At 34.8% G+C, this 17,675-nt stretch overlaps 1 protein-coding gene across 1 annotated transcript; it reads right to left on the bottom strand.

Moving 5' to 3' along the window:
* Nucleotides 1–16,747: 16,747 nt before the first annotated feature.
* LOC127546277 (eukaryotic translation initiation factor 1) lies at nt 16,748–17,365 on the bottom strand. Its single transcript, XM_051973481.1, has one exon. The coding sequence runs from the start codon at nt 17,274–17,276 to the stop codon at nt 16,935–16,937; it is 342 nt and encodes a 113-aa protein (XP_051829441.1). The 5' UTR covers nt 17,277–17,365; the 3' UTR covers nt 16,748–16,934.
* Nucleotides 17,366–17,675: the final 310 nt, after the last annotated feature.

Below are 17,675 nucleotides of genomic sequence, written 5' to 3'. Positions count from 1 at the left end.
TATAAATGCATCCATTTTTAAAGGATATATTTACACATATACATATTTCAAATAATACTTTGCCAAGACATTTGCTTACTGGAAATTTATTTCACCACTTTATAGAATTTTAACTAGCATTTCACATATAGAACCTGAAGGGGAAAAGAAAAGCAATTCTATAAGACTTTTGATTCAGCACTTGAGAAAATAATCTAAGACCATTCACCTTACACTTGCTAAAAGATTGCCATGTATCTTATAGATCTTGATTGTTTCTTACCTGATATTTTCTACTTTAAAACTAGCTAGATCTATCTCCTCCTCTTCTCAACAATAACTTCAAAATTAAAATGTCCATCTAGGTCCAAATGGCCCCCAAGCACCTGACATCATAGAAAAAAATTCTCAGCATATCCTTATTAACCAACCATGAGAAAATCAGAGAATGTTCTACTTTTTTACTTCCATTCTCCTCAAGCAATTACTGTTCTCAAAAATATAACATAGATATGAAAGTAGAGATGTAAAATAATACCTTCTTCCCCACTTATAACCATCCTAAAGGATCTAAAAAGAGTGTTTTTAACATACATTAGTGTAGGAACTTTTGTTGCACAAAAAAGGAAAACTAGGATATTATCTTTGTAACTGCTGCATGACCCCAATATATGACGCTGTAATACCATCACCCCATCTGGATAGAGATGATGAAGTCCACAGGGTCCCATTCCCTTCCCATCTGGCTGTAAGGACAGCCTTTTAATTAATTTCCTTTTGACATTTTAAATATCCTAGTTGGGTTTCTTTTTCCTTTCCATCCCTAGCATGAATATAGCATTACCACAGTCACTACATTTTGATGGCATTTGTCACCAAATCAAAGAATATACAAGTAAAAAAAAAACAGATCAAGGATGCAACTCATTTTGAAGTTCCTTTAACTCAATGCTCCCTTATTCCAGTTACTAAAGTTAGAGTATCCAAATGAAATTCCTTTAGTCTGGGTCTGACTACCTTACTTCCCTATTCAAAAAACTCTTGTGTGTAGGATAAAATACAAATTTCTCAGCTTTGCATTCAAAGCCCTCCATAATCTGACTCTCACTTATCTTCTAGACATTTAAAAAACTTCCTTAATAGGATCATAGAATTACAGCTTGAACTTGAGAAGGTATCAAGTCATCAGTCAATCAACAAGTAAATATTATGCTCACCACAGGGAACACAAAAAAAGAATTCTCTCTAAATCTCTAAATTTCAATTCTAAATCTATCTCTGATACTAAATGTAAGGAACAAATATAAGAAAGACTGAGCCTGACCAGAAAACCCTTTCACTTCCTTTACCCAAAGGAGATGGAAGAGTAAAAGACAAAGTTAAAATGCCAAATAAAAGAAAAAGGAGGAAAAAAAAAACTATTCAAGTCAAGTCTTATTCATTCAATGTATATAGATATATGCAATAGAACTACTGGAAAAATCATTAATACTCCATTTTCCTGAGAAATGAGAAAGGAGTACTCTCTCACTTGGCAATTAAGAAGAAATACCCTACAGAAGTTATAATCAAAATCATATAATTACAGAGATGAAGTTTAATCTCTGGGCCAAATGTCCATCTGTTTCCTGTTTCTAATCACTTAATATACATCAAGTGTTCACACAACATAAACTTATAAGAATCTCAGTCATGCATTACATCTTCAAGACAGGAGTTAGACAAGAAATGAACTTTAGGCAAGACAATTAGTAAGACAGGTCACATGGTGATACTCCATTCAGGGATGGGTTGAAATACCAGAAAAAAGAACTGACCTTCAAAGTAAACCATCTGTTCTTAGTAGAAAAGGACAATAAACAGTGATCCATAAGCATCATTCATTTATAGGCATGATGTATCAACACTGAAGCAACTGATAATTCCAAGCACATCTTGTCAGGGATAATGTTAGAGTGCTAGAGATACTCATTTCACGTCATTCCTAATAACTGCCCTAATTTGCATTTCCTTTTCTATCTTTCCTTAGTTTATTTAAACAGTTTTTTACCTTTACACCAATGTGATAAAGTGCTAAGTAATTAGCTGGAATTCATTTATAGACTAATAAATGTTTAAAATATATTTATTTTAAGAAATATCAGCCAGGTCCTCCTCTCTCTGAAAAAAGAGTGGTAGGTTTAGCCCCAACCTCCTGCTTTCCCTCCAAGTAGAAATGAAAGTCTTCCCTGGGAAACAGTGAGGGAAGAAGAGGCTAGAGTTGTCTACTCATTCTTTCCTCATAAACACTCCTCAATGAGTCTTGAAGCACATGGGTTTCTCTCTATTTTTTGCATATGCACCACATTTATTTAATTATCACACCAACTCGGTGTTAGTTAAGTACTATTATGATCCTCATTTTATAAGTAAGGAAATTGAGGCAGTTAAAGGTCAAGTAACTGATCCAGGGCCAACTAGCAATTGTCTCAGACCACTGAATTCAAGTCTTTCTTACCCCAAGCCAACACTCTATCCATTATGCTATCTAACATTAATAAACATTAACAAATGTTTGTTGAATTGAATTTATTAAGTATTTATTAAGAGTAAAAAATGAAGGATAGCAGACAGTGGACCAAGAGATATGCAACATAAATGGCATCTTTTTCTTACACAGTGTGAAGAAGTAGGAAGCCTCTTTACACTGTGCAGCAAATCTTTATAGCCTTTACAATATGGACTTCTGTGTATGCTGATTCTACTCTCTGCTTTTATCCTTTGAAGACTGGAAGACAGCCCAAAAAGGTAAATGCTATCACAAGTAGAACTTTGTAGCTATAGATTAGTTATGTTTAAAATGCCTACTTGCAAGTCTTGCTTCTTTGGGATATCAAAATGTATTTTGTGATGTACTAAAGATACTGTTCCTGAAGTCTACATGCTAGGCATTAGGTATACAAAGATGAAATAAGACATGATCCTGCCTCCCAAGGAAATTATAATATAGTTGAGGAGATAAAGCACAAGATAGTATAAATATAATATGAGAAAGTTTGGCATAATGACCAGAAATCTGACTGAGGTGTTTGGGAGACCAAGATACAAGTCCCATTTTTGACAAATACTAGTTTTGTGACATTGGACAAATCACTTAATTTCTCAGTGCCCCTTAGTGACTCTCTAAACCTTAAATTGTTGAGAAGGAGCAGATGAACATAGATTAAAGACATTTTTTTCTCCCACTGAGACCTCCCCATTTTTAGAATGTGGTTTGAACTTATTCTAAGCACCCAATATTATTAACAACTTACATAACTAGCTATTAGCACTCTAAGAGTGAAGGCTGATTAGTAGTTCCCAGGGTATTCATAGGCAGCTTAAGTGGTGCAGTAGATAAGAGTGACTTATCTGAAGTCAGTCTGAATTCAAATATGTCCTAAGATAACCTGCTAGCTTTGTGACACTGAACAAGTCACTTAATCCTGTTTGCCTTAGTTCCTTATCTGTAAAATGAATTACAGAAGAAAATGGCATGTAGAAAGGTACTATTCTAGTACCTTTACCAAGAAGACCCAAAATAGAGTTAGAAACCTACTGATTAATAACAAGAAGGCATCCATGCCCTCAGTATTCTATGAATCTCTCAAACTACTGGAGGAGCTAGGAAAAGAAGATTCCCCTACACTGGCTAAGGATGAAAGGACATTGTAAGTGAGGTGACAGTCACAGACTCAGAATTTGCAAAAAGGAACCTTTAAGCATTTTCAATTTTCTTTTCAATCTTGCTTAATGATTCAGAGTTTCATTTTGTCAGAAATGATGAAAGGGTAGAAGATGTGTGACTCTAAACTGGACACTGATATAGAATGATGCAATTGGAAAAACAAAAACAAACAAACAAAATTGTACCCTGAGTCAAGAAAATAGTATATTATACCCTCCTATATTTGTGTGATTCTAATATCTAAATGACCTTGTTTGTAACCTCTCAGGGCCTGAGTTTCCTCATCTATAAGACAGGGAAATTGGGTGAAGAGTCAATTTAACAATTCTCAACAATCAGTTATTAAGCATCTACTCTGTGATGGGCACATAAGCTGCAAAAGTCATGAGAAAGAGAGTCCAGATCCCTTTCAGTTCTACTACTCTATATGCCATTTTAGGACAAAAGCACTTTCTTATTCCATTTGGGAAGCGGCAGTAATATAGAATAGGGGACAGGGAGGAGAAAACCAGCCAGAAAGTGATGGAAAGCAGGGAAGAGATGGGAAATAACTTTTCTTTTTAAAAACTAGTTTTTTTTTAAAATAGTATTTTGTTTTCCCAAAGACATGTACAGATAGCTTTCAACATTCATTTTTGTAAGACTTTATGTTCAATTTTTTTTCCTCCCTTCTCTCTCTTCCCTTTTCCATGACCACAAACAATCTGATATAGATTAAATATGTTCAAATTTTTAAAACATTTCCATATGAGTCATGATGGGAGAGAAAAATCAGAGGAAAGGGAAAAAAATCATGAGAAAAAAAAAAACAGAAGAAAAAAATGATGAAAATACCATGTTTCAATCTTCATTCAGGTTCCATAGTTCTCTCTCTTGGATGCAAATGATATTTTCCATCCCAAGTCTATTGTAATTGCCTTAAATCATCACATTGCTGTAAACTGCCAAGCCCATTACAATTGATCATCACATAATCTTGTTACTGTGTACAATGTTCTCTTGGTTCTGTTCGCTTCACTTAGCATCATTTCATGTAAGTCTTTCCAGGTTTTTCTGAAATCATGCTTCTCATCATTTCTAACAGAACAATAATTTCTACTATATTCATAAACCAGAATGTATTCAGCCATTCCCCAACTGATGAAAATCCACTCAATTCCAATTGCCACTACAAAAAGAGCTGTTACAAATATTTTTGCATATGTGGGTCCTTTTCCTGTAGTGTGTTTTCTAGAGCCCCTAAGTTGGGGTACCAAAATATACGGTCTGCACTAGCTCTCTGGAAGATTTTGGGACCAGCCTGATACCTTGGCCTTAGTGGAGGAGTGAAAAAGGCAGGAGACCCATGAAGCTGGTCAAAGATGAAGTCTCTTTATTTCAAGTCCTCTCAGCCCCTAAATACCTTAGTATGATTATATCACTACAGCACACTGAGCATGTGCCAACTATAGAACCATTACATCACCACAGCACACTGTACCAAGTGTTAACTATAAGCACCCTGCTATTGATATGTAAATGCCTCCTTACTGTAAGTATCTCTGCCTTCAAGTAGAACTAAGATGGTCACACCCTTCTTGACTTCTCAGAAAGGATGAAACTCACCAAAGGCAGATGGGGAGCCAAACCAGACATTGTCAGCAGGTTCCTTCTGCACTGAAGGATCTTATATTTTACCCGGAGTTCCTCCATTATCTACAGCCCTCTACATTTTCCCTCTTTTATGATCTCTTTAAAATATAGACTGAGTAGTTATGCTGCTGGATCAAAGGGTATACAGAGTTTTATAGCCCTTTGGATATCATTCCAAATTGTTCTCAAAAACGATAGGATCATTTCACAACTCCACCAACAATACATTAGTATTTCAGTTTTCCCATATCCCTGTCAAAATTTATCATTATCATAAAAAAGTATTAGCATTTATTTTTAAAATTTCAAGTTACAAATTCCCTTCCTTCCACTCTCCTCCACTCACTGAGAAGGTAAGCAATTATACATTTATACAATTATAATTTACATTATACATGTGGACTACTGAAAAACATTTACATATTAGTCATATTGAAAAAAAAGGCAAGAAATAAAGTAGAAAAATTACACTTCAATATGCACTCAAAATTCATTCGTTTTCTCTCTGGAGATGGATTGCATTTTTCTTCATGGTGTTCAATCCTAACTTTTTGTGGCCTTATTTGGGATTTTATTGGCAAAGAAACTGGAGTAGTTTACTATTTCCTTCTTTGGCTCATGATGATGAGCTTTATGATGAGAAAATTGAGACAAACAGGGTTAAGTGATTGTCTAGGGTCACACAACCATTAAGTATATGAGGCTAAATTGAATACCCACTATGCCACTTTGCTGCTCTTTTCATCATGGGTCCCTGTGGAATTTTCATGGATCACTATATTAATCAGAGTAGCCAAGTCTTTCACAGATGATCATCATTACAATATCAATGTTACTGTGTACAATGTTGTCCTGGTTCTGCTCATTTCAATTTGCATCAGCTCTTATAAATCTTCTCAGGTTTTTCTGAAACATTCCTCCTCCTCATTTCTTCTGATAAACTCTACATCACAGTCTACATACTACAATGTATTCAGTCATTCCCCAATTGATGAACGTGGAGGGGAGCTTTTCTCACAGGCTTTCTTTGAATTCTATTTTGAATGTTTGTTTACATCTTCTTGGTGCTTCTATTACTCTCAATATTATTTCCCTGTATGCTCTCTTCTAGATATCTGAACACAGGAATAGCAACATAATATATAATAATATAATATAACAGGAATGGCAGTATAACATATAATAAAAAAAAACAATAGGTTAGGAACCAAAAGAGAAGTTTAGTTCCTGGCTAGATCATCAAGTAGTTGGCTGACCTTGAATAATTTTTCTTATTTTTGTCATGAAAGGATTGGACTACGATTATTTCAAATATATACCAATACATAATATTCTAATATGTAAAATAATATGTGCCAGACCAAGAAACAGAGATTACATCTGTGATTTCATTGGTAGAGAGACCTTCTGGATCAGGAAAATCTTTCTACCAATGCAGGTTAGCACCTTTTCTGCAATTTAAAATCTTCAAGAGCTGACTAGAGCTCTGAGATGCTAACTTACTTTCCCAGGGTTACACAACTAGTTTGGATCAGAAACAGAGCTTAAACCTATTTATTTCTGAATTCAAGGTCAGCTCTCTGTCCATTAAATCATATTCTATCTTATGAATATGAGATGACAAATTAGTGTATAAGGATGTGTATATATGTGTGTGTGTGTGTGTGTGTGTGTGTGTATAAACTCTGTATATATATATGTATTTATATAATACATATATCATATAAATTGTAATCCTCAGTATAGGTATCCATTATCTATATTTGTCTGTCTGTCTGTCTCTCTCTCTCTCTGTGTGTGTGTATGTGTGTGTATACACACCTACCCTGGGTTTGATAACTTTAAGGCCACAGTACTAACTGTCAAGGAATCTATAATGTAATCATAGATTTATAGTTGATAGGAACTTCAGAGATCATCTAGTGCAACCTCTTTATTTAAAAAATGAAAGAAAAAAGGCACAGATAAATGAACTAGCTTACCCAAGGTCACACAGTAAATAAAAAAGTGAGGATTTGAATATGTTTTTAGACTCCAAATCCAGTGATCTTTCTCTTGTATTTTATTCTATCTAACTCCAATTTTATAATCCTCTTTATATAAATAAGATTGTAATACAAAATGGAATGTATTGGGACAAAGGAGAGATACAGACCAAGGAGCCCTTAAAAAAAAAAAAAAAACTCCTAAGATTCCTTCTAGCTAAAAATATTACATGATTCTTTGTTTCTGTGAGACTAAAGCAAACTGGGAAAGAGCTAAAGCCTCTCTGGCTGCTGATCTCAGTGACACACCCATCAGGGAGGGAAACAGCTGAGCATCTGCTCCTGTCATGTAGAAGGCTTAAAGCTAATTAACACAGGGCTCAAGATCTGAGTTTTGTGAGTGTTAAGAAGATTTCCAGACAATCCAGCTCTTTCAGAACAGGGATCATGCATTTTTTTTGGCTGTCTTTCTTCCCCTGGTAAGCTAATGATAGGATTAGTGGCAGGAGACTTTGTTTCTGATAATTGGAAAGGCAAAGGAAGGGCAAATAAGAGGACTGGATCAATACTGCAGCATTTTCATGTACAAAGACTTAGAGTCATGTCTGGTGACCATACAGTCCATCTCTTTTATTTTACAGTGGAGCAACTGGAACCCAGAGAAGTGATATGAATTCTTCAAGGTCATATAGCGAGTTCGTGGCAGAGTCAGAATTACAACCTACCTCTCAACTCCAAACTCATTGCACTTTTTTTCTACATGGGAAAAGGGATGGAGAATATCTCTTAGTCTAAAGACCAAAGAAAACAATATTCTAAGAATATCTCTATACCTCCTTGAAGATTGGTGCCTCAATATTTACAACTATTATTTTTTCTTCAGAGCAGTAATTCTATCCTCAGCAAAATGTACAATGACTACATTCAGGATATCTTCACCTGTATGTCTCATTGCCTCAAAGACAATACATCAAAACAGAGTTTATCTTTCTTCCTAAACCTATGTTTTCTTTTGACTTTACTATTTTTTATCTATGGCAACAACATCCACTCAGTTTTCCTTGTTTACAACTTTGGAAATATTTTAATTTTTTCTCTCCTTTCCTCCTCCAGGCCAATCATAAAATTCTCTATCACATATCTTTATAATATGTCTAGCATCTGCCATCCCCATCTCTGTTTATTCTGCTATTACCTTAGAAAAGATCCATTTTACCATGACCTTGGAATATTTCTATAACTTCCTAGTGGATTTTGCTCATTCTACCCCCTCCTTGTTACAAGCCATTGCTTTAATAGGAAACAGGATAAACTTTATTTTGTGTATATCTGGTCAAAGAAACATGAATCTCAGTTAAAAGAATTTTACAGATGGTAGCTTAGTAGTACTAGACCTAAAATTATATTATAAGCCAGCAGTCATAAAAACCATTTGGTACTAGTTAAGAAATAAGAGTGGTGGATCAGCAGAATACATAGATACACATGGCACAATAATCAATGCCTATAGTAATGTAGTATTAATTAATACCCAAACTCCAGCTTCTGGGATAAGAACTCAGAATCTGACAAAAATTGCTGGGAAAACTGGAAAATGATATGAAGAAGCTTGACATACCAAAATAAGGTCAAAATGAGTACATTATATGGGCAGAAAGGGTGATACCATAAGCAAATAAGTAGACGAAGAGATAATTTACCTATTAGCCCTTTGGAAGAGGGGGGAATTTATGATCATAGAAGAACTAGAAAAAATTATGAAAGCAAAATTGATTACATTAAATTAAAAAGGGTTTGCACAAACAAATCCAACAGGAACAAGATTAAAAGGGGAAGTACAAAGCTGGGGGAGGGGGAGAGGGAAAATTTATAGTCAGTGTTTCTGATAAAGGTCTCATCTCTAAAATATATAAAGAACTATGTCAAATTTATAAGAATAGAAGTCATTCCCCAAATGATAAATGGTCAAATGATATGATCAATTTTCAGATGATGAAATTAAAGCTATCTATAGTCATATGAAAAAAGGCTCTAAATCACTATTGAATAGAGAAATGAAAATTAAAACAATTCTCAGATACCACTTCACACTTCTCAGATTGCCTGAAGATGACAGGAAAAGATAATGAGAAATACTGGAGAAGATGTGGGAAAACTGGGACACTAATGCATTATTGATAGAATTGTGAAATGATCCATCCATTGTGGAGAATAATTTGGAACTGTGTCCAAAGGGCTATCAAGCTATGCAAACCCTTTGATCCAGCAGTGCCACAGGTATATTTGTATCCCAAGGAAATTATAAAGGAAGGAAAAGAATCCATATGTGCAAAAATATCTGTAGCGGCTTTTTTGTGTTGGCAAAGAATTGGAAAATGAATAGATGCCCATCAATTGGGAAATGGCTAAATAAGTTGTAGTAAATAAAGGTAATGGAATATTTAAAAAATGGTGACCAAACTGATTTAAGAAAGACCTGTAAAGATTTACATGAACATTGATGCTAAGTGAAACAAACAAAACCAGTAATACATTGTACACAGCAACAGCAGTTATGTGCAATGATCAGCTATGAAACACTTGGTTCTTTTCAGTGGTTCAGTGAACCAAAGCAGTTCCAGTAGACTTTGGGTAGAAAATGTCATCTATATCCAGAAAAAGAACTATGGAGATTGAATGTAAATCAACACATGCTATGTTCGCTTCTTTTTTCTGTTTTTTTGTTTTTTTTTCAATTTCTCATGGGTTTTCCCTTTTGTTCTGATTTTTCTCTCCCAACATGATTCATAAAGCAATGTGCTTTAAAAATAAATAAACAAGCAACAACAAAAAGGAAAAGTAGCCTGAAAAAGGAAAAGACTTTACAGGCCATCTTATCTGATCTGCTTCTGTACATGAATTTTTTGAGCAATCTTGTAATATAGAACTTATTACTGTGGAAGTAGCTTTTTGAGTAGCTCTGAACATTCAGAAATCTGTTCATAAAAAGATTCATAAAAAGGCCTTTCCTAAATACCTCAAATCTTAATGCTCCTTTGTACTCCATCCCAGGAATAACTTTATATTATTTTGTATTAATCTACATATGTTTCATTTCACCTTGAAAAATGTAAGCTCCTAAAGGGTAGAGACTGGATATTTTTTTTTTATCTCTGTATGCTTATATCTAGCACAATGTTTGATACATAGTAGATACTAAATAATTACTTATATTATTCAGATTGAATCTGTATTTTTGCAACTTTTTCATGAGAACATGCCAACCAAAACTCTTGATCTTCAAATACAACATGGTATTGTAGGATGCAAAGAGCAAAACTAAAAGATATACCAAGATAAGAGACTGAGTGAAAGTAGTAAAGTTGAAATCCCTCACCCATTTCTGCTCAAATAAATATCTAAGAAGAGCGGCAGAATGAGGAGAGATTGGGAAAATTTAAGGAGAAACTTCAGTGGGTTATTTTTCCAACTTAAGATCATAAATTAGAACTGAAAGCAAGTGAACAGGGCAAGAACTAAGAATTAGGGGTAGGACAGTATTACATAGACAAACCTTGAACTAAGAAAAGAGTCACTGCACTATTGTTGTAAGTCTGGAGAAAGGAATGCTAACTCTGGTTGTGCTCAGAACAGAACCTACCTAAGCTGTTATTCTTATGCTTCCCATTTAGAAGACTGAGACTGAGGTCTAGAACTGTCTGTTGTAGATCCATCCAAGCTCAAGTCTGCAGATTTGTTGCATAGGAGGATAAAAATCAGATTATGCCCTAGATTAGATCACATAAAGTTTGCAGAAAGTAGCTCCCTTGATTGAGCCAGCCCCATAATGTTTGAAGAACAGTAGGACAATGTAGAAGCAACAACAACAAAAAAAAAAAATAAGCTATGCTCATATAAAGCCTACCAGAATTGCACAAAGTCACAAATTTAAAATTAAGGTAGGAAGAATGAGAAAATAAACAACAAAAAAAATGAATTATTATGATAATGGGTACATCCAAGATGCAAACCCAAAAGAAAACAATTCCAAAACACATAAAATCTCTAAGAAAGCACAATTTGGCCACAAGATAAATTAAAATTCCTAAAAGAAATGAAGCAAAAGTTTAAATAAAAGATTCCTTTTAAATTGATAAAATTAATGGATTATTTTTTTAAAATGAAAATTATGGAGAAAATACTTAGAAAGAAAATTAATAGCCTAGCACAAGAAATACAAAAACTTACAAACGTAAAAGTACATTTGAAAATTAGAATAGATCAATGAGAATTTAATGATTCTATGACATAAGAAAAATAGAAGAAATGTAAAATCTTTAATATCAAAAACATTTTGAAAGATCAAGGAAAGATCATTTAAGAAACATTAGATTATCTGAAAGCTATGCCTCTTCTCCCCCAGAAAAAAAAGTCCTGGATATAGTATTCAAAAAACCAGAAAAGAAAACTATCCTATACATATTAGAACAAGAAGACAAAAGAAAACCAAAAGACTCACCAGTCACTTCCTCAATGACTCCCAAATAGAAACTTTCTAATTAAAAAAAAAAAAAATACAGCTACTAGATTAAAAAAATACTGCAAGCAGCCAGAGAGAAGGAATTCAAATTATCAAAAAAAAACAGTCAAAATCACACAAGATATAGCATTATGAAGAAGAAGAAAGCATGAAATATGGTATTTCAAGAGAAAAAATATAGGCTTACAATTAAGAATGATTTAACTGTAAAAACTAAGAATAATCTTACAATGGAGGAAATGGATCTTTAACAAAATACAGAATTTTAAAACATTTATGGTGAAAAAAATTAGAATTGAATCTTTGAAATGAAAAGACAGAAGTCAAGAGAAACATAAAAAGATAAATGCAAGTGAGAAACAGTATTTAATATAATTTAAAATGTAAAATTCTCATTTAGAAATGAAATGGAGCAAGAAGAGGTATCTGCTGAGTTTAAAAAGATTTATGGTTTTAGAATGAGCTCTTTATGGCCCCATTTCTGATACTGAAACCATTCTAAGCATAGAATATTTGCAACAAATCTCATCTGGAAGCATGTCATATATACTTTCATCCAAATTATTGAATATTTATTTATGTATATATGAAATACTATACTCATGTATATATGTATATAGGCACATATATACATATGCATACATATAGAAAAATATAAGGGATTTTTATTATGCATATACATGTATACACATATATATACACAGAGAGAAGACTTTATATATAAGGGATAGATAAATATATACAGAAATGATAATTGACATGTTTGTATGTGCATATACATAAATATATTGTCATCCTAATCTATATCTTACCACTGACCCATGTGGTTCTGGAGGGGAAAGTGAGGCAGGTGACCTTGAATAGCCCTTCCTCACTCAAGTCCAATTTACTTGCATGTCATGATATCTACCTTCCTTTGGTTATAGTAGTCTTCAAGAATGAAGGACAAATGACAACAATATTCTAGATGAATAGAAGCACATGGTAATTTATTTTATTAGTTATAATTGTTCTATTATTACTATTAATCCTCTATTAAAGTCCTATTCCAACACAATATCAGGATGTGGCAATAACCTTGGGTTCTCTAAGGCTAGTCCAGCAAAATCTGCTCTGCATCTCATAGATCCTATTAAGTCTGAAAGGCTTTTTTTGTTTGTTTCATGGGTCCATTTGGCAATATAGTGAAAACTATGGGCCCCCCTTTTTTCACAATAATGTTTTAAATGCATAAAATAAAATACAAAGTGTCACTCAGGAAATCAATTATACTGAACTGATTAACAACATTAAAAAAATACATATTCTCAGATCTCAAAGTAAAAGATCCTAAATTACAGGAAGTTCTCCTTTGTATTCAGTAGGACTTTTGAAAAGAGTTTATGGAAATACATAAATAAGGATTGTTCAGTATGGGAAAATCATTAATGGACTGCTATATACATTGGTGTGAAAAAATATCTATATCTCTGAGATCACAGATCCCCTGAAGAATCAAATTAAAATTTTAGTAGAAATAGTAATATTAGTGATACTTATACTATAGTTTTTTTTTTTAAAGGATCTTTATATTTTGCTTTAAAATGTATTTCTTTTTTTAATCACAGTCATTTCCCCTTAATCTCCCATACTAGAACTAGAGTCAGGGAGATTTATCTTCCTGAATTCAAATCTGGTCTCAGACACACTTAACTAGCTATGTGACACTGGGCAAGTCCCTTATAACCTTGTTTGCCTTAGTTTCCTCATCTGTAAAATGAACTGGAAAAAGAAATGAAAAAATACTTCATTATCTTTGCCAAGCAAATCCCAAATGAGGTCATGAAAAATCAGATTTGACTGAAATGACTGAATAACAACAAATATATTAAATGTCAAATTGTGTATGTTTTATAGTTTAAATCTAACTTGATGTAACTGGAGATAATTGAAGCCAGAATAGTTTTCAGAGGAAGAAGCTACGAGTTGAGAGTTCAGCGGACAACCAGATTCATCTTCATCTCACACCACTGTGGTAGGTGGCTGGACTCCTGCACGCCCCCCACTGAGACCAAGCTGGTCTGAAAGACTCACCAGAAAGCTAGCCGAGCCCCAAGTGAAGGAGACGAGATTCATTCCATCTTTGTGCTAGTTGGAGGCTGAAGAAAGCAGAGGCAGAGGCTAAAGGACAGAACCTTTGGATTTGGAGATATTCGGAGGGCTCTAAGCTAAACCGGCTATGTTTTGAGAACAAGAACTCCAACATTTGAACTCCCAACATTTTGGTGCCCGAACAGGGACCGACAAAATCCTGATTCCAGGGAAGGCACCCAGAGAGAATTTTATAATATTTTATAGAAGAACAAGAACCCCACATTTGAACTTGCAACATTTTGGCGAATAGCCAAAATAGCCCTTAGTAACTCTCTAAGTATGTTGCAGATGGATATTTTTGATTCTCCTAGGTCCCAGATCTAGCAAATAAAATTGTTTGGGGTTTCTTCATTCAGATTCTCTCTTGAGGCAACCAAAGTTTGTGTTTTGGGTTTCGTTTATATTTTGGCTTTGCCCAAATCTTATTGAATGTCTACATTTACCAATATTCATCTCATCTACCTTGCTTCAAATTACTCTCTCAGCAAAATTTCTTATCTATGTGTAGTATGTGTGAGTACACGTTGATCTAAATCCCATATAATGTGAATTTTTCAGAGTCTAGACAAGCAGAAGCCACACTTTCTTACTCATTCAAGGCAATCCCAGTAAACTTTGGATAGAAAATGCAATGTACATTCAAAGAGAGAACGATGGAAAATGAATATAAATGAACATACTTCATCTTCACTTTATTTCTTTTTCTTTTTTTTTCTCTTGTGGTTTCCCCCTTTTGTTTTGATTTTTCTCTCCCAACATGATTCATAAAGAAATGTATATTAAAAAATTAATGTACGTGTAGTACCAACAAAAACAATAAAAAAAATTGTTCAGAATGTTGGGTGGGTAGGGTAGTGGGAGAATAAAATAAATGCCTATAAAAATCAATAAATTTTTAAGAATTGCCCACCGAGTCTTCTTGAACTTATTAGATAACCTCAGAATCTAATTTATGTCCAGATTGGTTATCTTGTATCAGGCAAAGGCATAAAAACATAGGGAAATATTCCCAAACTAAGACTCAGACTTGCCTTCATCAGTGTTTGATCATCTATGCCAGGTCATTTAATGTTTTTCCACTCATAACCCCTTTTTGTCCAAGACATTTTTATGTGACCCCAGAGATGTGGGCACATGAAATAGGAAAACAAATCAAATATTTACTGATAATAAGTCACAATTTCATGACCCCCACATTCAGTTATGAAATATCCATATGGGGTCATGAATCACAGTTTAAGAAGCTGGGATCTAAGCAATATTCTCTTCAGTTCTGTCACTGAAGTAGCCAGTTCATATAGATCTTCATAGAAACTGACCGAGTACACATAAAGTGCTACTATTTTATAAAAAATGGGATCAGAAATTCAAAGTTGGAAGGGACCTTAGAAAGTTAGCTAGTCTTACCCTCACCTCAAACCCATTTTAGAGGTAATAAAAGTGAGACCCAGGGTCACATAAGTATTAAAGTACCTGAGCTGAGATTTCAACCCATTTTCTCTAAGTCTATATCTAATGGTTTTTTCCCATCATATCACCTTTATTTGATCAATAAATACTTGGTTGTAGCATAGTAAGAGAAGCAGAAAAAGAGAAGAGGGGGAAAGTGCTGGGGAACTGAAAGCAGAGTACCTCAGTTCAAATCCCACTTGGAAGGGAAAAGAAGGACACAAGGATTTTTTTAGGACCTACTATGTGTCTTAACAGTTATCTTGTATGAACTTCATAACAATTATTATATCTCCATTGGACAGATTAAGTGACTTTGGGAGGTGGAGGGAGAGAAGGATTCACAAGTTGGGAATTATCTGAGACTCAAATTACTTCAGGTCTTCCTGATTCCAGGCTCAGCATTCAATACATCTGCCACCAATTGTCTCTGTAGTGCTCCTTGCTATGTGTATAATGAGAGAGGAATCACTTAAATCTTCTGGGTTTCAGTTTCCTTATCTGTATGATGAAGGGAACTGGACTTTAGAAATCCTTTCCAGATCTAAATCTAGGTGGTTCAATTTGAGAGGAAGGATTTAGAGTCAGAGAACCTGAATTTTGATCCTTGTTGTCCTACTCAATACCTATTTAACTTGTGCAAGTGACTTCTCTCTGAAGCTTAGTTTTCTCATATATATACTCTGAATTAGTACTGGATAAGAGGATCAATTTTCTAACTCTGTCTATATTTTTTATTTCTTTTTCACATTTCTGAAAAGCAGTTTTATTTAAATAAGAATTTAAATACATTACATAACATCTACTCTAAAAAGGGGAAAAAAGAAAAGAAAATCAAATCAGTCTGTCACTTCACATGGCACTGGGCAGCTGTGGCTAGTAAACTATGAACTCAGCTGTTATTACATTGACTATTTTGATACATTACTTCAAAATTTGTTCCCTTGTCAAAAGATTAATTCAGGTAAAGTTGTCCTCATAGTGTTCTCTCCACTTGTGTAACCCCCATAGTTACTATGTCTGGTTAGACAACATTAGACCTTGGTATGACTGATGTAAGAAAATGCCCTACCATTGTCTCAAAATGAAACTCCTTTCTGGTCAGGTGGACTGGGAGTTGGTGACCTTAACTCACTCCTCTGAGCATCATCAAAGGCAGCTCAGAGAGTTACGGTAAACTTCTCTAAAGCGGACAGAAAGCTCTGCAGAGGGAGCACCAAGGATACTCTGGACCTCCATGGCCTCAGAAGCTAGCGCTTTGGACTTGACTGAAATCTTAGATTATTTGTATTTTAGGCTGGGCACTGCCAGGCTTTACCTCTGTTTAAATGAGGGACTGCAAAATTAGACAGCAAGGCTCTTTTCAGTTTATTACAAGAATGAGTTACACTAGTCCAAGTTAAACAGCAGACCCCAAATGGTTACATTATACAAGCTGTGAGGTTTTTTAAACTTGTGACAAAGGACAGAAGGGAATTTTTCTACTCATTGCAAGGAAATCCTCACTTAAGCTTCAGTGAGCCAAAAGCACTTAAAACCCATGAACCTTCAGCTGGTCGTCCTTAGCCAGTCCAATCTCTACGAGGAACTGACATATGTTCTTACGCTGGTCACCCTGTAGCTGAATTACTTCTCCATATTCTGGATGCTCAATTACAGTACCATTGCAGGCAAATTTTTTCTTGAACGCCTTCACTAGTTTCTTTTTATCATAATCATCAGCAATCCCCTGGACAGTAGTGAGGGTCTTCCTGCCGTTTCTCTGTTGAATTCTTATATGGATATAATCCTCAGTCCCAGCAGGAAGCAGGTCATCACCCTTACTTGCATCAGCAAAGGGGTCGAAAGAGTGGAGGTTCTGGATAGCGGACATACGATGCGATTCCTTTTTCTCGGTGGAAACGGCCTGCGGAAGGCGGTGGCGGAAGAAGGAGGGCGAGGCGGGGGGGAGGGGAGGAACGGAGCGTCAGGAAGCACCTGGGCTCGAGGGAGAGGCTGCTGAGTCCCCAGCGGCGGTTCAGTGACGGGGACCGCTAACTCTCATTCTTAAGATTTTGTGTCTCTTAGAAACTGGAAGTGAAGGGGTAAAGAGGATGCCTTATAGAAAAAAATAATGAATGGACAATCTATAAGGCTAGGCACATAGTAGACACCCAATAATAAATATTCATTAAATAAATAATAATGAATTTCCTTTCTCCTATAAAGACACAAACAAAGCCAGGCACACAAGTCTTGCCTTGATGGAAAACCTTTGGCTGTAAAACTCTTA

The sequence above is a fragment of the Antechinus flavipes genome, chromosome 2, assembly GCF_016432865.1.
Source record: "Antechinus flavipes isolate AdamAnt ecotype Samford, QLD, Australia chromosome 2, AdamAnt_v2, whole genome shotgun sequence".
Lineage (NCBI taxonomy): Eukaryota > Metazoa > Chordata > Mammalia > Dasyuromorphia > Dasyuridae > Antechinus > Antechinus flavipes.
This window is presented reverse-complemented; position numbering and strand designations above follow the sequence as displayed.